Genomic DNA, 25,922 nt, shown 5'->3' with positions numbered 1-25,922 from the left:
CAAAAGACTGTGTTTAATAAGTAAATATATAGTATGCGCAGCGCCAGCGCGTTAGTGAATGCTGCCGCTCTGTTGACACAAACTCACGCACAGGCTGGTGATGCACTCGCGCCTATTTTTAGCCTTCATGCGTGTGCAATATTTGAGCGCTACTCAAGAACAGCATCTCAGATGTAGATGCTCAATAGTTCGGTTCATTTATAATTCATAATTCATAAACTCAACAGAAAAAATAAACTGTGATGTAATAACTCTCTTGTATATGTGCCCCTCTCTCTCGGTACATACAGTATGTAACACACACCATGAGAGTCGCATAATTTAGAGGAAAACTGAACGACAATCCAATCTTTTCTAAAGAAATGTGAATCGTATGAGAATCCATAAAATTGTCTCTAAATGCACACATATGTGGACTACAACTTCTAATGGACACTGTTTACTGAAGCCTCGTAGTGACAAAAAGACGAGAGCTTACTCGCTTTTAATGGATGTGTCTTACATGTTTATGTCCATAACTCTTGTTTTGATTTTGCATGTCAGATGTTTACTCCTTATATAACTTAAGGAATTACTCTTACTGTAAAATGTATATCATAAAACAGTGGTGAAATATGAAATCTGAAGATCACGCCTTTCTGATGATGTATAGTTTGTTGCGAATAAATAAGAATTGTATGTAGAATAGCGTGAAGTGAATGTAAACGATCACGATCACGAATCTTATCATGAGAAGGGATAATTTAGTAAACATTACAGATTCTGTACCAGTCAGCACTGTCATGCTGCTGCTCCTCCTCCTCCACTTTCTATTTTCCAATTCTGAGTCCCATATTGGTACATGGGACGTCCTCTTCATGATTCCTGCATCCCGCTCTTACTTGAATTTGTAGCTAAATGGATGGGGGCTCCTCTAGGGGGTTTTCAGAAATGCCATTCTAGTCTGCTAAGCATTGCCAATCATTGGTTTCATGTGTCGTTGCAGTGAACTACTGTTATTGCCGCCCGCGGGGGGCCCCAGGCAATTGCTTGGCTTGCCTGTCCCGTAGGTCCACCTCTGTGCATGCCGTCATGTGACTTGGGTTGCACAGGTGTGTTGTGAGCACGTGTGTTGTACAGTTGGAGTGTATCATTCAGTGTGAGTGTGTGCTGTTTAGTAGCGTATGCTGTCGAGAGATAAACTCAAAGACGACAGTTGCTTGTGTGTGTGTGTGTGTGTGTGTGTGTGTGTGTGTGTGTAGGACAGGCAGATCTGTGGACAGGATGTTGTAATGTCTCTCTGTCATCACTGACTTTTACCCTTCAGTTTGACAAAAGCAACAGCAGGTCTAACTGGGGATGCCATGATTATATGGTTTTACTATTAACCGCGATTAAAAATGTCACGGTTAACTTAAGCGTAAGAATTTAGAATCCACGGATAAAAACCGTGAAATACTTTATTCTGTATAAACAGGGATGCCGTGGAGTTTCTGATGGTTAGATTACTGTCTGAGAAAAAATAGCAGTTAACCGTTTTTACGATTATATGATAATTTTCGTATTATGCTTCAGCACTGATGCAAAAAACATGCATAACATATCACAACTGAACATCTTTGTGGACATATGTCTAGGAGATATGTGGATGCTAAGGGCAGCCATACATTAATAAAACTGATAAGTACACAAAAAATAAATAGGAGGTATATAATAAGAGAGACTCCAATCTAGGGCATGACACCGCTTATGCGCATCCCAAGCTCAGTTTAAACGGAGCGCTTCAAAAGTGCGTAACTGTAAGATTATTGTGGGTGCGCAACATGTTGTTCATGGCATCCAACAGTTTTTCTTCTGCATCAGTTTATTAAAGCAATCCGTTGTCTGTCAGACACCCCAATATAACGAATCGGCAACAGACTTGGACGATATATTGTCCCAGAAATAATTGCGATAAACGATACTATTGTCATTTTAAGACCATTTTATGCCACTGATATAAGGATAATATAATAGCATAATAATGCAAGTACACCCTTTCAAAGAGCAGTGAACTTTTAATTATTTTTTATTTTCTCCCCAATTTGGAATGCCCAATTCCCAATGTGCTCTAAGTCCTCGTGGTGGTGTAGTGACTCGCCTCAATCCGGGTGACGGAGGACGAATCTCAGTTGCCTCTGTGTCTGATACCGTCAATCTGCACATCTTATCACGTGACTTGAGCGCGTTACCGTGGAGACATAGGAAACATGTGGAGGCTTCATGCTATTCTCCGCGGCATCCATGCACAACTCACCACACGCCCCACCGAGAACCACATTATAGCGACCACGAGGAGGTTACCCCATGTGACTCTACCCTCCCTAGCAACCGGGTCAATTTGGTTGCTAAGGAGACCTGGCTGGAGTCACTCAGCACGCCCTGGATTCGAACTAGCGAACTCCAGGTGTGGTAGTCAGCGTTAATACTCGCTGAGCTACCCAGACCCCCTACATATTATCTTTATTGTTATTTAAATATAACTATGTATAATTATATAATAATTATATAATAATGTTATTTGAAGGGTTTTATATATTCGATTAATTGCGATTAATTCGATTATTAATCGTCATATCATGTAATTCGATAAAACAATTATGAATATTATCGTAACGTTACGATAATATTCCATTCTTTAAAATTAATCATGAACTAAAAATGAACAATATATTTTTTACAACATTTATTAATCTTTGTTAATGTTAGACAAATACAACTTTTGATTTTAAAAATGTATTACTATATGTTGAAATTAACATTTAAGATTAATAAATGCTGTAAAAGGACTGTTCATTGTTAGTTCATGTTAACCAATGTAGTTAACAAATGTTAACAGATTGTGAAGTATTACCAATATTATTTGATATTTGTGAATTAACTGTTTATTAAAACCAGAAGCCCTCAGCATCATATCCAGTCCATTGCAGTGTGCGAAATAATTTTGCAAATTCAAAGTCTGGTTTGACCGCCTCTTATCAGCCAATCGGACACGGTTATTGACCAGCGGCGATAATCTAAAAATGGTCAGATATCAACTGATTAATCAGCCTGATCAATATATCGGTCTGTCACTAGATTTATCTCCAGTAGTGAACTGTACAAGACTGCTAAACTATAAACTTATCCTCGTCCTGAAGAAGATATTAATAAATACAGAAGACATGCTAAAGAAATATCTTGTACTGTGTTGCATATGTCTATTTACACTCTTGTAATAATTTTTATCGGAAATACAGGACAGGGAAGGTGGAACGGCTAGATTGCATAGTTATTGTCTATGTGATAAACATTCATATCTCGCATCCTAAAAGATGAATGGTTTGATTATTCAGATACGCCATGCATTCTGTTTTTGTGGCCCTCAAGAGCCCCAAATCTATTAAAACAGCCGTGGATTTGCAGCGTTGCAGAGTTACTGCGGCTTCTATACAGAGAAAGTTACACAAGCGATATATTGCTGCTCACTGATTGACGAATGCAGGACTGAGCGACCGCCGCAGTGGCCGTCGCCGTGGCCCTTTCTGGCTGGCCAGCGTAGATAAACAGCTCTTTATTTACCAGCGCTCATCTGAGTGGCTCTGTCTCGTGGGCTTCTGTTTTAGTGGTCCCAGCGGTTGCAGAGCCAGTTAAAGGGTTATGAAGAGAAGAATCTCTCTCTGAGCCATTGGAGAATGAAATTAAAAATCTGTGAGCTCCAGAGAGAACTTCGGCTTCAGCACCTGCAGCAATATACTAATAAAATACATCCCGCAATGATTTACGACGGAGAGAAGCAGAGAGACACGGTTCATTCGCAAAACTTGTTATGCCATTTATTGTTACAGAGACAGCAAAATATCTAGTGGAAATTTATATGTTCTTTATCTGGCTGTGCATTTCCAATTTTGAGTATGTTATGGTACAATATTGAGTACCAAATGCAGTCGTAAAAAAAATAACTCAAGATTTACATTTTTTTTATTTTTTTTATTTATTTTTTTTAATGTAAGAGGTGTTTGCCTGTGTAAAAGCATTCCACAATGCTAGGGTGTTTTGGGTGGTTGTGAGCATGTTGCTATGTGGTTGCTAGGGGTGTTCAAGGTGAAAAATATAAATCAAATGACACAGGACGAGTCACAACAACTAATGCCTTACTTGTAGTTGATTCTGAATATTAAACTGGGATACGGCAAAGTATTTTAACATACAAATTCATACACAGCATCTTTAAAGCTGAAGTGTGTAACTTTTTCGGTGTTAAAGGAATATTCCAGGTTCAATACAAGTGAAGCTCAATTGACAGCATTTGTGGCATAATTTATTTCAACTCGTTTCAACCATTATTTGAGCTGTAAAGTTGTTTAAATCGTTGTTTTTATGGTCATTTTAGGGTTTATTACGTCGTCATGGCAACGAAGTTGTAAAATTGTCTTTATCTTTCCACAGATGTGGTTAGTGAGTGATGTTATCACAGTAAAATCATGTTCACACACATATTGTTTATGTCTTGTGTCTATACTTTTGAAACAGTGAGTATTTTAATGTTTACAGATTGACCCCATTGACTTCCATTGTAAGTGTCTCACTGGAACACACATTTAAAGAAAAGGAGGGACGAGTCGAAATAATTTTTTGTCGAAATTAACATTATGCCACAAATGCTGTTGACACAACAACATTTACTCAACCAATGCCGTGAGTTGTGGGTGGGACTATCTGTTTGTTCAATTAACAGCAGAAAGGGGGGCGTGTTCAGAAACAGCTGATTGAAAACAATATTTTTTTTTGCAGTTCCGTTTGGTAAATTACATACTTCAGCTTGAATGTTTTCAGGATTTTTTTGGCTCCATTGTTGTGTTGGCATTTGTAATACAGTCCTTGATCGGTCCAACTACCTGACCAATCACAGCCTCGAGCTGTACTGGTGCACCAATCAGGTCTTCTTCATCGGATATCAAGGTTGTGACGTGTCTGTGTCATTGCATTAGAAAGGCAGTGTTTAACATCAGCGTCTTACACACAACACCCAACACTCTAATCTCAAATGGGAGGGATTGTGTGTGTGCGTGTGTTTTTTTGCCGGTACCATAATTAGCATTGACATATGACTATGTGTGACAGCAATGGACAAACAGACACACTAATTACATACAGACTCGTTCAAATGAAGAGGATAAAAGCTAATGAATCACACACACAGACAGATGTAGAGATGGTCTAATTAGAGAGCAAATTAGAGAAATGAGCTCCGCTCCAAAATCTAGTGAGCTTCCTCGCTCTCTACCGTCTACGTAGGAAACTCTCTTATAAGGCAGCATCCTTAACTAACTGATTCATGCCTCTCATCCACACTAGACTGGCGTTTTCCTCCACTTAACATAAAGACTTTGGGAAAACGCTCTCCATTACCGCATACTTTGGAAGTTTTCAAACTTAAACAGATTAGCGTGGACGTGGTCATTTTCTCTACCCCATTAGCAATAGTTTTCTTTGTTTTTACCATAAATCGAGTAATCGAGTACTCGTTCTGCACCTGCTACTCGAGTATTTATATCACTACGTGAATATCGCAAATTCATTTTCCTTTGCGCTTTTGCCTGCCGTGAGCAGCGCAGAATTGCACTGTATTTTCCCTCTGAATCTCTCACTAAATCTCGCAGTTACAATCGAGTCCACTGGGGGGCACTGTGGATACGTGTGCTATTATGGAATTGCCGGCTGAGAGAAGAAGGTATCATGGTGTTTGTGCTTCTAAAGCAAAGCCAAGTTATATTACAAGACAACATTTTTAATATTTAGATTCTTATTGAATTCTAAATGCAAACCAATGGACAAGGATCTGCTTTTATGGGGGAAAGATACGAGTGCATTTCATAAAAAGCCAACTTCACCGCTTATTTTTCTGACATGTCAAATGATAAAAAAATGTGTTGGCCTGGGGGCCTGGGTAGCTCAGCGAGTATTGACGCTGACTACCACCCCTGGAGTCGCGAGTTCGAATCCAGGGTGTGCTGAGTGACTCCAGCCAGGTCTCCTAAGCAACCAAATTGGCCCGGTTGCTAGGGTGGGTAGAGTCACGTTGGGTTAACCTCCTCGTTGTAGACATAACAGGAGGTCAGTAAATACCTCAAGAGAAAGGTTAATGATAAATAATACTGATAATAGTAAAAACAATAAGAATAATGACGACAGTGACATAAATGAGTTGGAGAAAAAAAAAAGGGAACACACAGGGGGATTTTCCATAATTTAAGTCAGCATCAAGTACATTTGGATTGGCGCCCACCTCCAAAATGTTAATTCTTAACACAATGATGACTAAGACATTATAGATATTACAGTTTTCATTTTCTGTTAATGCATGATTTTCTGTTAAGCTGCTTTGAAACGATGTGTGTCGTGAAAGGCACTATACAAATAAAAATGACGATGTAACTGTAGTGTAGCAGTCATATTTTCCATAGGAGTACACTTGTTTCAGTCTGTGTCCATTGTGTTAAAGTAGGTGCATGGGGTTTCACATTTGTGTATAGTCCCCTATCATTCCACAATCCCTCCAACAGTGTGCCACTGTGGAGCTTCTATCATAATTTGATACCACCAGTGGTGTCCTGAAAAATCTCATTTTCAATTTCCAATCGAACTCTTTCCACAGGGGGCTACTGATACCTGTATGACAACCTGTACATGTACTCTTCCATGTTTCATCCTCAATAATTTTGTTTAACTCCAGTTCCCATTGTCTTTTTATATGTAAAGTGTTATCTGAATGGTCCTGTGTTAGTTTTTTATAAATGTGAGATGTGTTTTTTAGTTGGTATGTGATGTTCAGTAATATTGATCATGTATTGCTCGATGTGTTTGTGTTTTTTTTAATTATGTCCCAATCCATATGGTTTGTAATGTAATGTCTCAGTTGTAGGTATCAGAGTTGAGGAAATGATAATATAACCTCAGCTTTGAATTCTCTTTTTTTTCTCCCCTTTCCTCCCCATTTTGGAATGCCCAATTCCCAATGCGCTCTTAAATCCTTGTGGTGGCGTAATGACTCGCCTCAATCCGGGTGGCGGAGGATGAATCTCAGTTGCCTCCGCGTCTGAGACCGTCAATCCGTGCATCTTATCACGTGGCTTGTTGAGCACGTTACCGCGGAGACGTAGCGTGTGTGGAGGATTCACGCTATTCTCCGCAGCATCCACACACTACTCACCACGCGCCCCATCGAGAGCGAGAACCACATTATAGTGACCACGAGGAGGTTACCCCATGTGACTCAACCCTCCCTAGCAACCGGGCCAATTTGTTTGCTTAGGAGACCTGGCTGGAGTCATTCAGCACGCCCTGGATTCGAACTCACAACTGCAAGGGTGGTAGTCAGGGTCTTTACTTGCTGAGCTACCCAGGTCCCACCTAGCTTTGAAAATTTTGATTGCTATCATGCCCTTCTCTGCCCATTTTTTAAAAGTAGAGTCCCACATGGAGGGGAGGAAATCTGGGTTCCTGTGATGGGCATCACACGTGAGAGAGCAGCTGCCCCTCTTATTTTCTTCTGGACCGTAGTCCAAATTAGTGTTGGGTTCGAGTCCACCTTAGTCGAGTCTGAGTCCAAAGGGGGCCGAGTCGGACTCAAGACCGAGTACATAACAGGCTGAGTCCGAGTGAATCCGTTCAAGAATCTGGATTAAAATTGTAACCGTAAACTCAACATCAATATTTTAAGCTTATTTTAACCTTCACAACTAAGAAAAACAATTTGTCAATATAAATGCAAAAAACAAATGAGTTTCCTGCTGAACAAACTTCAAAGTGGTTTCAGAATGAAAGTATATGCTTCAGATGTATAAAGACAAAACTGTCCTTATTGCGTTCTGTTGACATTAATTATTTGTTGCTTTTCCGTTCCACTCAAACGTACACACAATTTTTGACAAACTCACCTTACAGGTAACACACAGAGGTTGTGCTACAAATATGTGACGGACTTGTACAACTTCCATCATGGTCTGTTTCATCCATCATATTAGTTTAAATGTCCCGGATACGTAGTAAATTTGATTTTGTCTCGATATAGTCAACATTTTCAGTTAGAGGTGACTTTGCGTATTAAGCGTGAGTCTGATAAAACATTTGTTCTATTTAATAATTTGCAGAGTTGGGGAACGTACATTTAAAAGTGTACTTACATTATTGATATTTCTGCATGAGAGCGGCAGAGCATGTCTGGTGAATGGCGATCTCTTTCCCGCACACACATAGAGCACGGGTGCGCGGGCGAGAGAGATGCTGCCGCTCTCAGCCGGAAAATAATCACACGTAAGGATATATACACGTGAAAATTGATGCGCATTATCAAATACACAATGTATGACTGTACTAACTGTAGAGAGCACATCATTATGAAGATGAAGCCAAATCCCGTACATTTAGAGGCAATTTTGAAATCCCGGCTGGGTGCTTTTTTCAGGTCTGAAAAAGAGGACATGTCTGGGGAAAAGAGGATGTGTGGTCACCCTATGTTGCATTATTTGTTTGTTTGTTTTTCATTGCATCACAAATGCCATGGACTCGGCCGGACTCTGAAAAAAATCCCAAGTCCGAAAGGCTCGAGTCCGAGTCAAGTGCAAGTCCATTAAAATTGGACTAGTGACTCGGACTCAAATAGTCCAACTCTAGTCCAAATCTTTAAGGTACGTTGCACCCAGGTATTTGTTATCTTATCTTTTTTTTGGGACTTCAAATCCATAAACAGTAATACTGCCAGGGAAATCTCAGGGATCGAACTCTGCTCAATATCAACCAATCCTGTCTCTCTGTCATTACTGATCCATGCCACCAACGCCCCAAGTTGAGCAGCCCAAAAATAATGCATCAAGTCAGGAAGGCCCAGACCACACTTGTCTATGCCAGTCTTTAGTATTTTAAGTCTGATTCTTGGTCTTTTTATTTTGACAAATACATTTTGATATTAATTTATCTAATGCATGAAACACTGGGGACCTGTACTGGCATATACTGAAATAAGAAGAGGAGTCTAGGTAGTACATTCATTCTTACGGTCTCAACCCTGCCAAACATGGAGAGGGGTAGTACTCCCCATCTGGTCAGATCCTTTTTAATAACTTCTATGCGTCTTTTATAGTCCGCTGAGAACAAGCGTGATATCGCCGGTGTTAAAACTGCTAAGTATCTGAAGCCTTGGCCATCTAAAAGACACTTCATTATTTAGTTGGGGGGGGGGGGGGGGGCGTTTCCAGATATCATCATGGCCTCCGATTTGTCTGCATTTACCTTGTATCCCGAGACAGAACCATGTTCAAGTCAGTAGAGCTGGAATTGAGAGAAGGGGGTTTTCAACAAATAACAGTATGTCATCTGTGTAGAGATACCTTAAAACAATTTCCTCCCTCATCCATAATCCCCTGTATTTTAGGGTTACTCATTATTTCAGCCAGTGGTTCAATACTGAGTGCAAATAAGACAGGAGATAAGGCATCTCCTTGCCGAGGCCCCCTGCCAAGCTCAAAGAATTCTGAGCAGAGTCCATTTACTCTGACTCTTGATCTGAGTTTTTTATAGAAATATAAACTAACAAAGGTAAAACTAATTTGTTACCCAACTAACAAAGGTATCACTAAATACCATGCACTTCAGAGTTTGTTCCATAAACATCCAATCTACTCTATCAAATGCCTTCTCAGCGTCTGAGCTGAGATGCATAGAGGGATCTTTTCTTTTAGCAGCGATGGCTTGTAAATTTAAGGCTCGTCTTGCAGTTGTATTTTAGGTTTATGTGTGAGTGCTCTGTGCAGTTAAGTAGTTCCTTCACAAATTCTGCAGGGTTGTCTCCTTCGCTTCCCTTAGGGATTCGATAAATTCTTAAATTATTGTACCGCAGTCTGTTTTGTAAGTCCTCACACTTGGCTGAAAGATCAATCTCATGTTGAAGCAGAAAACAGAGCGCCCTCTCATACCTCATTCCAGAATCTTCTGTCGCATTAATACGTTCCTCCATCTCCTTTATCCTGCCCACAAGTTTTGTCATTTGTCCTTTTAGATCCTGGACGGACGTTTCCAACTTTGTCGATGTTGAATTAGTTTGATTATGGCCTTCTTGGCTTTACTTTCTTAGTTGTCTTAATTCTTCCACGATTGCAGAAATGGCCGGGAGGCACGTGTTTGCGTTAGCTGTGAAATGTCATTGACATTGACTTTTCCCCGGACTGTTTTCACAATATTCTCTGTTTTAAAGCATCTAGAGACTGGTAACGCGCCTGTTGGACATCTGTTAGAAGGTAAACGTGTTGTAAAACTTGTAGATTTGAATTTGAGAATGTGTACAGTAAATATTTGGACAAGCAAGTCACATTATACAAGTCAAAGTTTCCTTTCGCTTCATTCTGTGTATTTTGAATCCAAAGACGAGATCCACACTGTCCATTTTCATTTCACGTCTCTTTTAAAATCCTTTATTTTTATTTTTTTCCAACAATAATTTTTATTTGTCAAACATCATTTACAAATTTAGACAGTAGCTGACAGTAGTTAGTTGGGTTTTTCCATTACAACCAGATAAAGAATCATGATACTTAAATAATAATAAAAAAAAGAACAAAAAACATCTCCATATACAAGTACAGTAATAGTCTATTTGTTTAAGCACTCACTTTCTATCAATTCCATAAAAGAAGTACTTTCAAGTTTTTCTAAAAAGTCATAAAACACTTTCCAGATGGACCAAAATATATGAAGTTTGTTTTTCATAAAATAGGTAATCTTTTCAAAGGCAAGGCATGAGGTCATCCCGTTTATCCATTGAGACATTCCAGAACTGACTTCTTTTTTCCAAGAGCGTGCAGGTACACGTTTAGCTTCCAATAAGCAAAGAATTAACAACAATTTTTCATATTTGGTGATTTTAAAATTCCAAGGATAAACATGCAATATACACAGCTTAGGGTCAAGAGGAATTTCTTTCCCAATAATTTGGCTTATTATATTCAGTATTTTGACCCCAAAATAGTTAACTTTGGTGCACTCCCACATACAATGGAATAAAGTTCCCTTCTCTTGTTTACATTTATAACATACATCAGGAATATTGGGGTTAAAGTGATGCAACTTCACTGGAGTGATATATTGTCTACTCAGCCATTTATACTGAAGCAGTATCAAATGAGTGCTTATTGTTTGAGTTTGAGCTTTTAAGCACGTTGTTTGCCACTCTTCCTCAGTTATATCAACCTGCAGATCAGATCTCCATGCTTGAAGTCTGTCATAAAATGAGCTCTACCGGGACGAAAATTATCATTACCAAAAATTGGTGAGAAATGCGAAAGTTGTGCTAATTCACCTAAATGTGCAAGGGCCTCAAACCAAACCACTATAGTATTCCTGGTATATGAATTTTTAGTGCATTTAATTAACTTTTTAGAATCTGCTGAATACAGATATAAATTCAAAGGAATTGAAATAGAATGAGCCTCTATAGATACCCAGGTCGATGGATAATGTTTATCAAAAAACATTGCTGCTCTAATTTGAGCCACCCAGTAGTCTGGCAGGTTTAGCCCCCCTCTATCATAAGGCAGGTAGAGTAGGGAAAGCCTAAGTCGATGGTGCTTATTGTTCCAAATGAAGTTTGTAAAAGCTTTTTTCATCAGGGTAAAAAAGAAGGGTGTGGAGGGAGGGGGATGGATTGGAAGAGATATAACAGTTTGGGTAGGATTGACATTTTTAGTATATTAACATGACCAATTAATGAAATAGGGAGTTTTGTCCACCTGTTCAGCAAATCAATTACAGAATCTGATATAGGTTTATAATTAGCGGATATCATTTATTTAACATTAGGTGTAATTTGAATCCCAATATAGGTAAACCCCTCTTGTGAAACTGAGGAGTCTGAACTGGTGGGAGAAGCCTTTCTGCTTTATGAAGAAACAGCAACATAGATTTAGACTTATTGATTTTATACCCTGAAAATTCTCTAAACGTTTAAATCAAATTAAGCAATGCTGGGATAGATTGTCTTAGATTGGAAGAGAATATAATTATATCATCTGCATGTAATGAAATATGGTGTTCTGAGGAACTAATTGTAATACCTGAGATGTGTGTATGTTTATGGATTTTCATAGCCATTGGTTCAATCGCTATGGTAAAAAGCAAGGGAGAAAGAAGGCAGCCCTGACGTGTTCCTCTATAGAGTCTGAAAGGAGCAGATATCATTCCGTTTGTCAGTATCTCGGCTGAAGGGTTAGCATATAGGATCCATACCCATTTCATAAACTTCTCCCCAAATCCCATCCTTTCCATAGTTTGGAACAAGTATTGCCACTCAATCCTGTCAAACGCTTTTTCAGCGTCTAATGAAAGGAGTGCATTATCATAAGTATTGGATTTCTCATACAGTATATTAAGTACTCTACGGATATTATGCAGACCCTGTCGCCCCCATACGAAGCCGTTTTGGTCCATATGCACAAGTTGGGGCAAATGTAATTCTAATCTCTTTGCTAACACCTTACAAAGAATCTTTAAATCATTGTTCAGAAGAGAAATTGGTCTGTATGAACCACATTCATTTGGCGGTTTGCCAGGTTTTAACAACAGTGTAATCACTGCCGTGTTTAGAGAGGAGGGCAGAACCCCATTTTTCAATGATTCCTGGTACATCTCTAGTAGAGGGTAAATTAGTTTATGATGAAAATTTGTATATATTTCTATCGGTATGCCATCCGGCCCTGGAGTCTTACCTCCTTTCATACTAATAATGGCCTCAGACAGCTCCTCATACTTTAGATCATCTTCAAGGGATGTCCCGGATTCCAAATCCATAGACTCAAAATCCAAAACATCCAGGAATTTTTTTTTCGTCTCTCTGCTGCGCTCTCTGAATATTCAGAACTATAAAGAGCTTGATAATAGTTCCTAAAGACCTTATTTATCTCAACTTGATCAAATGTTATCTTGTCCTCCTCTGTCTGAATGGAATTTATGGCTCTTTCAGCTTGTAACTGCTTAATACGCCAAGCTAATAACTTTCCCGCCTTCTCCTCTCCCTCGTAATAAGTCTGTTTAAGTCTCATCAGACTTTTCTTTGCATGTTCTATTAAAAGCTCATTATATATAATTTTCTATTTGTGTAATTCCAAAAGAAGATCAGGAGTAATTTTCTGGTATGCTTCAGATTCAATTTCCTTTATTTTTATTTTAAGATTTACAATATGTATAGCTAATCATTCTTCCTCTTAAAAAAAGCTTTAAATGCTTCCCACCTGACTGCTGCGGATGTCCGATTCATATTTATTTCAAAATAGTAATCTTTCTGTTTATCGATAAATTCCAAAAACTCAACCGCTCAACCAAGTTATATGTAAGCACCATCTCAGGGGTCAGCATAAAAAATTAGGAGGCTTTAGTGTGAATGAGACTGCTGCATGATCTGAGATTAATATACTGTCGTACCAGCATTTCTGGACTTTGGAAATTAGATCAGCAGATAACAGAAATTAATCAATATGAGAAAATGTTTTGTAAGTACTAGAGTAACATGAGTAAATCAAACTGTCCGGGTATCTGTTCCTCCATATGACTATTAAATTGAAGTCTTGCATATACTGTTTCAACTCTATTATAGTTTGCAGATGAGAGAGATCTGATTTAGTTGATCTAATTCTGGTTGTAGAGCTCAATTAAAATCTCCCCCATAACAAAAAGTCCTGACATTTCAGGTGCAGACTTTATCGGCGTAGTTTAGGAATTGCATTATCACAGCTCTTGGAGGAGCATCAGAGCGATCTTCGATGACTCTGCCGATTCGGTGCGCCCTTTCGATTGCAAGGGGACCTGGAATATTTTCTGGGTTGAGGATCTCAGGAAGCCATTTCTCCAAAAAAGGTGCACATATCCCTCCCCTCTTTTTTATCTGGAAGACCTACTAGTCGTAGATTCGATCGTCGGCTGCGATTTTCCAGGTCATCAACTTTTGAAGAGAGAGATTCAATAGTAGTTTTCAATTTCGCGTTTTGAGTTTGCAGCTCTGTGACACTGTCTTCTTGTTTGCTTATCCGATCTTCAGCTTCTGTTACCCGTGATGTAAGGGCTTTGAGGTCACACTGCACTCCACTGATCGCCTGGAGCAATCCATCTAATCGCACAGCAAAGTCCGATTTCAGAGTGTGAATAGCCTCAAGAATGGCAGAGGATGATTCTTGAGTAATGCCTTTCGCACCCTCTTCGGTATTAGCCTCTGTAGGTTTTGCATCTGCCTCAGTTTCTCCCAGTAAGGTCGATTTAACTTGTTTTTGTGACATTTTGATCGGTTTTGGTGGCATCTTGACACGCTATAGTGCTCCAGAGTTTAGCCTGGAATCAGTTTATCAACATTTGTTGGGTCAAAGACTGAGATTTAAATGAGTATTTGTTGCGGGGCTCCGATGTGCGTCCGCTCAGTACTGCGCCATAACCGGAAGTCCAAATCCTTTGTTATTTACAGTCAGTTGGTGATCAAAAAGATAAAAAGAAACATTTCTTAACATACATTGCACTGATGAAGGAAAAACCACGGCATCCACGCCCAACTCACCACACGCAACACCGAGAACGAACCACATTATAGCGATCACGAGGAGGTTACCCCATGTGACTCTACTCTCCCTAGCAACTGGGCCAATTTGGTTGCTTAGGAGACCCAGCTGGAGTCACTCAGCACGCCCTGAGATTCGAACTAGCGAACTCCAGGGGTGGTAGCCAGCATCTTTGCCACTGAGCTACCCTTTATGAAATATTTTAACTTCAGAAAACACTGTAAATAGTAAACTGAATATAACCAATAGGGTTGTGCTGCATCTAAGCAACCTCGTGAATATATAAATCTCAGCTGTTCTTATAGGAGCCATGGGCCACAAAGAGCTTACAAAGCATCAATGGGATCTCATTGTTGAAAGGTATCGCTCAGGTGAGGGCTACAAAACAATTTCCAAGGCATTAGATATACCATGGAACACAGTGAAGACAGTCATCAACAAGTGGAGAAAGTATGGCACAACAGTGACATTATCAAGAACAGGACATCCCTCCAAAATTGACGAGAAGACAAAGAGAAAACTGGTCAGGGAGGCTGTCAAGAGGCCTACAGCTACATTAAAGGAGCTGCAGCTCTTTCTAGTAAGTACTGCTCCCTACATGTGAAAACTATCTCCCGTATTCTTCATCTGTCTGGGCTATGGGGCAGGGTTGCAAGACCAAGCCTTTTCTGACGAAAAAAACATCCAAGCCCGGCAAAAACCCATATCCAGTCTCCCAAAACCATGTGGAAAAATGTGTTATGGTCTGATGAGACCAAGATTTAACTTTTTGCCCAAAATTGTAAAAGGTATGTTTGGCGCAAAAACAACACAGCACATCAGCAAAAGAACACCATACCCACGGTGAAGCATGGTGGTGCCAGCATCATGCTTTGGGGCTGCTTTTCTTCAGCTGGAACTGGAGCTTCAGTGAAGGTGGAGGGAATCATGAATAGCTCCAAGTACCAGTCAGTTTTGGCACAGAACCTTCTGGCATCTGCTAATGGCTGAAAATGTAGAGATCTTTCACCTGTCAGCATGACAATGATCCAAAGCACACATCCAAATCAACAAAATAATGGCTTCACAAAAAATGATGAATGTTTTGGAATGGCCCAGCCACAGCCCAGACCTGAATCCTATAGAAAATCTGTGGGGGGACCTGAAGAGGGCCGTATGACAAATCTGGAACGTTTTTGCAAAGAAGAGTTGGAAAATATTCCCAAGTCAAGATGTGCCAAGCTAACAGACTCTTATCCAAACAGACAGAGTGCTGTAATAAAATCAAAGGGTGCTTCAACTCAGTATTGTTCAGGGATGTGCACACTTATGCAGTTAGGTTATTCTAAGTTTTTTTTTTTTCTCTGAAATGTGTCACTTTGGTATTCAGTGGCATTGCATAGGTTGTAATTTTTACATTAAAGGTGCAAAAATTCTGATATGATTTATCTGTTTCATTTTTTACATCACACAAACCTGCTGTTTTAACAGGGGTGTGTGCACTTTTTATATTCACTGTATTTATTATATACGATGCCACCTTCTCGGTTTTCTTTATATATCTTTTAGTTTTCAGTTGCTTTACACTCTCATGTTGTCAGAAGTCTGGCGAGTAAAATGTACTAGCCAATGGCGATTCTTTCTCCAACATGTTCGTAGAGGGTTGTAGCCTTTATGTATTCTCAGTGGTTATATACAGTATGTGCATTACCCTAATGCCATCAGCATTGGTTTATATGCAAGCTCCGTTTGAGAGCATATATATTTTCTGTTATTTTTAAATCCTTTTTGGTTTCCATTTTTATTAATGCATTTCATTTTTTCCCAAAAGAAAAGCATAGTGTGTTAAGGTTATCTTATTTTGTAACCGTTCTTGGTAACGTTTATGAATAAAACAAATTCTAAATTTCACCTTCATGTTATACGTGTTGTTTTCAGCATTTTAATTCATGACTAATCGGGTACTCATTGTTTGTAGATTAGAGTATTTGACTACAACATTACTTGAAAATGCTCATCCCTGAAATCTACCAAAATTTGGTGAGGTTGATGCTTCTATGGATATTTGAACGCAGCAATAGTAACATAAGCTCAATACAAGTTAAGCTCAATGTATTTTTTGCGATGAATTTCTGGCAACCACAGCTGCCAGTTTTCAAAGGTTAATATAACTTTTTACAGTTATTGAGCAACATGATGATGCTGTCCACCTTTTGGAACAGCCTTTGAGTCAGGAGCATGCCTATGACACCTTCAAATGCTCACTATATTTTGGAACGGAGCCATTTATGTGTAGACAGAATAACTGAACCAGCAGAGGAGCATTTGGGGGATGCAAACAGAAACAGGGAAGTTGTAGAGTGAAAAACAGATGTAGGTACAAGCTTAAGGGATTTCAATAATGATAGAAAATGCACAAACGGAGATAAACAGATACAGAAGCCAAGCTTGAGTAATTTCACATCAACATATTTAAAAAAAAAAAAAAAAGAAAGAAGAATCTTGGCCACTGAGCAAAACAACAACTTGTTATGCAGCGGATTGTGTTTACACAAGTTAGCATTTAGAAGCGGCTGCAAACAAGAAGGTCCAGACTCTCCAGAATATATCGCTAATTAATGCTCCAAGGGTCTGCGTTCCCTCTAATGATGAGCACGAGGTGAAGGGGGTGTTTTGGAAGGATGGATGGATGGTTATGGTGGTGGGGGGGGGGTGGCAATCAAGGAAAAAATGCAGTCTGTTATTTACCGCTAAGTAAATGTGTCTCTTTCTATGACCCGCTCTGCTGCCCGGAGAAACGTGTTGCGTGCTGTCGGCTCTACTGCAAACGCGTCTGCAGGTCAACAGTGCTGCAGTTCAATAGATTTCTTGCCGTTGACGTGTGATTAGCGGTGGAGTTGGCGTCCTTGCGGCACGATTTGAAGGGAGGTGTGAAAGTGCTGGAATCAATATGATTCGTGGAGTTCGGTGTTTATTTTTGCATGGCGCAGGCCGCTCGGAGATGTTTGTGGCAGCTTGTTAATGAGCGGCGTAGCGAAGGTTGCCAGATAATTGAAATAATGCATGTTTTAAGTGAAGCAAGGCCTGCCACGAGAGTGTCACGGTTGTGTGTTTCTGCCTAAATTCCTGTAAATATCAGAGATTAAAAAGCAGAAACGCAGTGGGAAGTGAATTTTGGCAGTGATGGCGTATGCAATGAAACCTCCAGTGGGCGAATGGCCGCTCAGATCTTGCCAAACATTGTGGAGTCATTCTGCATGTCCTCGTGACTTTCACCAGCAGCTTTCTCACTCTTTGTTTCTCTTTCTCTCATGCCACTTTTCCACTGAAATGTTCTTGTTCTTGGAGTTGCTTCATTACCTTTCCACAAACTAACATAACACATCACTGTCTTTGTTTATCAGTCTTGAGGCTCAAAAGTAAGGATTCTTTTACATGTGTATTATGTTGTTAAAATCATCGTTTTAGTGTTTAAGCGTAAGCAGTTAAGCTGTCATGGCAACAAAGTTGTAAAATTTACACAGAAAAGGTCAGTAAGCAAATTTATCCCACGAAAATCATGTTAAAGCTTGTTTGCATGTTAAACAAAATTGTATTAATGAGCAAGAACACCAATAACCCACTACGGTACGTCTACAATAGAGATTTTTATTTAGAGTTGTCGGGATGGATTTGGTGCAAAATCGCAGGCACGCGTCATTTGTCCTTGTGTTTACGTCATATCTGTGAGCTCAGAAAGAAGGTCCGGCTGTGGCGCGACTCACGCAAGTGTCGGAGAATCGGGAAGCGAGTGCAACAGCTGTTCAGCAGCGGTGTGAAATCACTCTCCTCGTGGATTTGAACTGTTTGGCGAACTTGTTTACCTGCTGAAATGTGTGAGTATGTTTTCTGTTGTTATGCTTTAATGAATCAAATGTGTACCGACCACGATGTGTTTCTAAGTTTCATTTTTTTCCGATGAGGTTTCCGTTACATGTTTACTAATGTAACATGTATTTTATATCATTGCTGAAGTGTCCAGATTCCCAAAGTGTGTGTCTCGAAGTATGTGCGTGCCGCTGTTAACTTAGGCCTTTTTTTATCTCAGTGCAAATGCACAAGTTAAAAAAATGACGGTATTATCTATTTATTTTATTTACTTATTGCCTGACGAAGACCAAACGGTCTAAATGGTGCAAGTGTAAGTCAATTAAATATTAATGTTGGGCACTTTTTAAACCCTCACGCTTTTATTTTGACATTCTGAACTCTCCAGGAAGTCCTGTATGTGTCTGTTTGTAGGCAAGTTCACAGTAGTTTAATTCGCTTCTTATTCAAATTCTGGTAAAATGCTCCTCCGGTGTCATTCTAAATGCATATTATAAGTGAACTGAACTATTGAGCATCTACATTGGAGATGCTGTTCTTGAGTAGCGCTCAAATATTGCACACGCGTGAAGGCTAAAAATATCCACGAGTGCATCACCAGCCTGTGCGTGAGTTTGTGTCAACAGAACAGCAGCATTCACTAACGCGCTGCGCGTACTGTATATTTACTTATTAAACACAATCTTTTGTGATTCACAGAGCTATCGCACGTCTTCAAGTGGCTTTGAATAAAATGCACGAGTCATATGAACTGCTTTAATGGTGTTTTTATGGTTCTTTTGTCATTTTTGGAGCTTGACAGTAACGAACATGACTAACACACAGTATCAGATTTGGATCGTGCTCGTTGGACCGATACCCGATCCGTTTAAAGCTTCAGTATCGGAGCCGATACCAATCCAGGTATTGGATCGGTGCCATCCCTACTTGTTAGTGAAAGATATGCTTTCTTTTCTCTCTCTTAGAGCATTACTGATGTCTTTACAACACCCCAGACAAGCACATATTGAATGTGAATTCAATGCATCACAATGTGGTATTACTGATATCACTATGGCCTTCTCGCAAAAATGAGAATATTCAAGCTAAGTTTATCGGATATCTGAATTTATATAATTATTTCCTTATTATTTAGCAGTTCCATGGACTTCCAGTGGAGCCTCCTGCTCTGCTCATGATGAAGAGGATCTTCACACATCCAGCAGTGCCATCAGCAGTACCACAACAGCAGGTACTTCCATCACCTCAACACCTCGTAAAGAGAAAGAAGCTACACCACTCCCTAGCGGCATCACCACAACAACAGAAGGCAGTCAGATCTCTTTAATAATATTAGATGGCTAAGTGTCAAGTGATGCTGTGTGCTGTGAAATAGTGAAAAAGGAGTCCTGAGTGCACTTTGAATGTATTTATTTATTTATTTATATTGCAACATGCACTTTAAACATCTTTCTTTTATTGCATGAATTTAATATACGTGCATTTTACTTACTGCAAATGTTCTGTTTGATATGTTCCTGTTATTTTGGAAAATAAATGGTTAGTGTTATAAAAGGGTGTTTGTGGGGGCATTCAGAAGAGCCTGCTTTTTATTTTATTTCTTTGCCTAGGGCCCCCAGAGTCCCTAGGATCGCCTTTGGGCATGCAATGCAAGAACCTTCACATTAAAGAAGGTGACACTTTTTTGAAGTAAAAATTCTGTCTCATATCCCAGCTCAAAGCTGAAGTGTGTCATTTCTGCACCACCAACGTAATTGCAAAAATAAACATTATTTGTTTATGTATTGGATGTTTACTTCTGGAACCAGACTGAACGGCTGAATTGCATTCCAACACGTTTCACAACGCAAACGTGTAAAATCAAGCTTGTGCAGCTAAAAGCTTTTGCATTCACATGCTTGCATGGAGTCCTTTTCAGGCCTTAAACATTTCATTTTTAAACCAGCTTTAAGATTTTAGCAGAACTTTTGACAGTTTAAAGCATTTCTGTTCTGCTCACGAGCGCATTTGCTCAGCTCCTGGTCGAGTTGAACGGCATTAATCAGGCGCCTGACAGATGGTGAGTGACGTCTCAAACTTGCAAGCAAGTCTCCTAGTGAATTAAAGCACCAGTAGATGTCAGTCAGAACGGGTTGAGGTTCTCGCCCTGCCGCACAGCACCACATCAATCAACAGAATATTGGAAGATCTGAACGTGTGTTATATTTATACGCTGCGGCCAGGAATTACCCAGTGCTAATCGATGATAGCTGGAGAGAGCGCTGACAGTTATAAATCACACTGATGCTAAAGAGCTCCGCTCTCCTGTCTGCATGCGGTTAGTACTGCAAACTACTGGTAAAGGGCTTCATCACACACACACACACACACACACACACACACACACACACACACACAGCGTCAGTGAAGAAATCACTAACAAAAACACACCAAAAAGTAACATGGTACTACCATAGTCGTTTTTTTGGACATTTACCATGGTATTATCATGTTTTTGACATGGAACCATGGTAATACAATGATTTTTGGGCATGGTAGCACCATGGCAATACCATGTTTTTTTTGTAAAATTAACATGGTAGTACCATGTTTGTTGGACTTGCTACCATGGTAATATCATCATTTTTAGACATGGTTTTTTTTCCGATATGTACCATGGTTCTACCATGTTCCCATGGCAATACCATGTTTGTTTTCTCTGGTCATATACCATGATAAAATCATGTTGTTGTTGTTTTGTTTGTTTTTTGGACATGTAACATGGTTATACAATTTTCTGGACATTTATAATGGTAATACCATGTTTTTTCATGATTTTTGGGCATGGTGGCACCTAGTTTATTTTGGTTAAGTAACATGGTTCTACCAAGTTTTTTGTTCATATAGCATGGTAAAATAGTGGGGGTTTTTCGGGTTTGTTTTTTGGACATGTTCCATAGTACTACCATGTTTTCGGTCATGCACCATGGTATTTTTAAAGTACCTTGTAGTACCATGTTTCAGAATATCACTACCATGTTATTTAACAAAGTATGATGTATGATAACAAATGATGGCATAACCACATTTGTACTCGTTTCATTGCTAATTGTTTCATAGATGATGCTTTGATGATTGTTTAGTTCTTCGGATCAGAACTCTGCGGATCCAACTTTGTATTTCCTTACAATATCAGTAATGTGAAATCTACTGACTGTCAAATATCACAGATGAGCTCGGCTCCAGTGATCTGATCTACTGTTGTTGTTGATCAATTACTGCAAATTTATTCCAGCACATCAGCATGTGTCAGCTCAGAGTTACGGTAAAGTAACGGAAACCCATCTTTAAAGAACAGAAGCCGTAGCACAGCTGTGATGTAAATCATACAGACCAGAGAGATGCATACAGTACAGTATGTCATACAGTCAATATGAGTGAGCCATGCTGCCTCCTACAGGACAGCATCTGAACTGACACACTAATATAACACACTAATCCAGTTTAGTCCAACACAGACCATCAATCAAGTCAACACCAGTTCTTAAACCATCAGAAGTAGGCTAAATCTACTTGCTTTAACGCAGCATGTTATCCAGTCAAAGCTCGAAAAAATGACAGTGTATCCAATCACTAGGTTTAATGTTTTGGGATCAAACTGGGTTTATAATGTCACAAGCAAATCAACTGATAATCACACATCAAAATGACTAAAGCCTAAAACAGTAAACTTATTTTTGACTAATAAAATAGCAAATGTGCTATTTTGGATGGGATACTAGTAATGAAAAAATACTATTCAAAGTGTGACACATTATGCACCACTGGTTGACCATTAACTACTGTAAAATGCATGCACATATTGATTTTAATGCCACTAATGTTCCCTATTACACGGAAAATCTATTGTTCGGACAGCCAAAACGACCCCTTTTAAGGTCCGTCTGGCATCCCTTTGGGCTACATAAAGAACACTGACAACAAATCACAGTTATATATTTTAACTAATGGTTTTGTGATGCATCCCAAATGTATCCAACTGGGTCTGTCTCTTTAAAACACACTATTTGTCATGTGAGCCAAACAGAATCAGGGCTTAATTTGTTGCATTTTAAACTGCATGTGCATGTCTCGTTATAGCACACGGACAAATCATAAAACAAAGTTTTAATGCGATGCACAGAAGTCTGCTTCTAGTTTACATGCAAGAGATGCACATCATGATGATGATGATTAAGTGTGCACTCATTTCAGCAAACACTAAATTAAAACAACAGAATGCACAAATGTTCACCTCATGCATGCAATAGTAGTTTAATAAGATAATATAAACTTTAAATAAAAGCTGTCCTCGAGTACTACCAATGCAGTGCCTTTGGATAGCCCAACTCTCAGCCATGCATTAATAAATCGATTGCATGAACTAATGTGTTTCATTAGACGAGTCAATGCAGAGTAATGTGTTAGAAGTAAACTTCACATACTCATATTGAAACAGAGATGATCTTCTGTTTGGACAGAATATACGATTAAAAATAAAGATTCTTGAATGGATAAAGTTGTTTCATTATAGGCTCTTCAGATTATAAAGCACCAGTATATACATGCTCTTCTAAAGAACGTGAGAATAATAAGTTATTTTTCAAGACAGTGTGATGTGGAGACAAACAGGTGCGTTTCATTAGGGACGTTCAAAACATCTTTCGCAAAACTGTGCACGGTTCACACTCAGACCGGCAGTGACTTTTTAAAGAGACAACAGAAGCCTTTCATTACCGAGTTACAGCGGAGCGGCGCGCGCCAAACTTTACGCGCGTCTCCAAACAAATGTGTCACATAACGCAACGCGTAATCAATGTCCAGCATTAAAGTGTTCATACTTTAACAAGTCCACATGATCAAATATAAGTGAGTTTACCGGAGACACTCAGAGGACCGTCAACGAGATTCCACATAAACACCCTTACCTTTATACACCTGTGCTCGCGCCGACACCAGCACACCGATGGCGGTGAAGACATACGTGAAAACTTTGTCCATGTTGGTGTTGGTCTCGTGAACCCCGGACAGCGCGCGGGGAGAACTCTCTCCTGCTGTGGGTTTTGGTGGAGGTCTGGTGTCGCTTCAGGTTCTTCTAGAAATGTTTCTCGACTCCTTCGATGTGGAGAGTGAGTGAGTTGTGGATTAACGGGAGGAGCGCGTGCGGGCGGGTGTGTGTGGCAGCTGGTCTCGCGCTTCATCTCCTCCCACTGTGGGTTGGATTGGGATGCTCAGCTGGACAATTTGGGAAAGAACTTCATCATTTCACACGCGCAGAACTACTGTTCATTTGCATACAATATGCAAAGTTTTGGTCTATAGGAGGAATCTGTTTACAGGATGTGTCATACTTCATTCACTATCAATACTGTCTGTATGTCTGTTTATCTGTATATCTCTCTTGTCTGTCTGTCTGTCTACCTCTTTTATCTTCCTGTCTGTCTATCTAGATTTGTCTGTCTGTCTGTTTATCTCTATATTTTGCATCTATCTGTCTGTCTGACTGTCTGTTTATCTGTCTGTCTGTATATACGTCTATTTATATGTATGTCTATCTCTCGTCTGTCTGTCTGTCGGTCTGTCTCTTTTTATCTGTCTGACTGTCTGTTATCTGTCTGTCTGTTTATCTGTATATCTCTCTTGTCTGTCTGTCTGCCTCTTTTATCTTCCTGTCTGTCTATCTAGATTTTTCTGTCTGTCTGTTTATCTCTATATTTTGCTCTATCTGTCTGTCTGACTGTCTGTTTATCTGTCTGTCTGTTTATCTGTATATCTGTCTATTTATCTGTCTGTCTATCTTTTTATCTGTCTGTCTGTATATATGTCTATTTATATGTATGTCTATCTCTCGTCTGTCTGTCTGTCTCTTTTTATCTGTCTGACTGTCTGTTATCTGTCTGTCTGTCTGTCTGTCTGTTTATCTGTATATCTCTCTTGTCTGTCTGTCTGCCTCTTATCTTTCTGTCTGTCTATCTAGATTTGTCTGTCTGTCTGTTTATCTCTATATTTTGCTCTATCTGTCTGTCTGACTGTCTGTTTATCTGTATATCTCTCTATTTATCTGTCTGTCTATCTTTTTATCTGACTGTCTGTATATATGTCTATTTATATGTATGTCTATCTCTCGTCTGTCTGTCTGTCTGTCGGTCTGTCTCTTTTTATCTGTCTGACTGTCTGTTATCTGTCTGTCTGTCGGTCTGTCTCTTTTTATCTGTCTGACTGTCTGTTATCTGTCTGTCTGTCTGTTTATCTGTATATCTCTCTTGTCTGTCTGTCTGCCTCTTTTATCTTCCTGTCTGTCTATCTAGATTTGTCTGTCTGTCTGTTTATCTCTATATTTTGCTCTATCTGTCTGTCTGACTGTCTGTTTATCTGTATATCTGTCTATTTATCTGTCTGTCTATCTTTTTATCTGACTGTCTGTCTATCTGTCTGTCTGTTTATCTGTATGTTTGTTTGTCTCTCTTGTTTGCCTGTCTGTCTATCTTTTTGACTGTCTTGTCTCTCTATTTATCTGTATATCTGTTTGTCTGTCTCTCTGATTTGTCTGTGTGTCTATCTGTCTGTTTATCTGTATACCTGTCTGTCTGTCCTATCCATCTATCTGTCTGTATGTATGTATACTATATTGGTCTGTCTGTCTCTCTTACCTGTCTGTCTGTCTATCTATTTGACTGTCTGTTTATCAGTATATCTGTCTATTTATCTGTCTGTCTGTCTCTCATGTCTGTCTGTCTAACTTGTCTGTCTATCTTTTTATCTGTCTGTCTGACTGTTTGTTGATCTTTCTGTCTGTATGTTTATCTTTTTATCTGTATATCTGTCAATTTATCTGTCTGTCTGTCTCTTTTATCTGCCTGTCTGTCTATCTGTCTGTCTATCTAGACCTGTCTAACTGTCTGATTATCTGTATATTTGTCTGTCTCTCTTTTTCTGTCTGTCTGTTTATCTGTATATTTATCCATCTGTCTATCTCTCTTGTCTGTCTCTCTGTGTCTATCTATATATCTGTGTCTTTCGGTCTGTCTGTCTGTCTTTCTTATCTGTGTGTGTCTATCTATCTGTCTGACTGCCTGTATATCTGTCTGTCTGTCCTATCTATCTGTCTGTCTGTCTGTTTATCTATATACCTGTCTGTCTGTCTGTCTGTCTGTCCTATCTATCTGTCTGTATGTATGTATACTATATTTGTCTGTCTGTCTCTCTTACCTGTCTGTCTGTCTATCTATTTGACTGTCTGACTGTCTGTTTATCAGTATATCTGTCTATTTATCTGTCTGTCTGTCTGTCTAACTTGTCTGTCTATTTATCTGTCTGTCTGACTGTTTGTTGATCTTTCTGTCTGTATGTTTATCTTTTTATCTGTATATCTGTCAATTTATCTGTCTGTCTGTCTGTCTCTTTTATCTGCCTGTCTGTCTATCTGTCTGTCTGTCAATCTGTCTGTTTATCTGTATATTTGTCTGTCTG

The 25,922-nt window shown here is 39.3% G+C and overlaps 1 protein-coding gene across 6 annotated transcripts in view; it reads right to left on the bottom strand.

Moving 5' to 3' along the window:
* The window catches only part of LOC127441321 (receptor-type tyrosine-protein phosphatase mu-like), a 355,708-nt gene extending 332,164 nt beyond the window's left edge, over positions 1-23,544 (bottom strand). For all 6 annotated transcript variants that reach the window (XM_051698588.1, XM_051698590.1, XM_051698589.1 and 3 more), the window contains exon 1: positions 23,381-23,544. In XM_051698588.1, the coding sequence (XP_051554548.1) occupies positions 23,381-23,453 (73 nt within the window). In that variant the 5' untranslated portion in view covers positions 23,454-23,544. The remainder of the gene's footprint in view (positions 1-23,380) is intronic.
* Positions 23,545-25,922: the final 2,378 nt, after the last annotated feature.

The sequence above is a fragment of the Myxocyprinus asiaticus genome, chromosome 5, assembly GCF_019703515.2.
Source record: "Myxocyprinus asiaticus isolate MX2 ecotype Aquarium Trade chromosome 5, UBuf_Myxa_2, whole genome shotgun sequence".
In the NCBI taxonomy this organism is placed as follows: Eukaryota; Metazoa; Chordata; class Actinopteri; order Cypriniformes; family Catostomidae; genus Myxocyprinus; species Myxocyprinus asiaticus.
The sequence above is the reverse complement of the archived record's forward strand: the minus strand, read 5'-3'. Positions and strand labels throughout refer to the sequence as shown.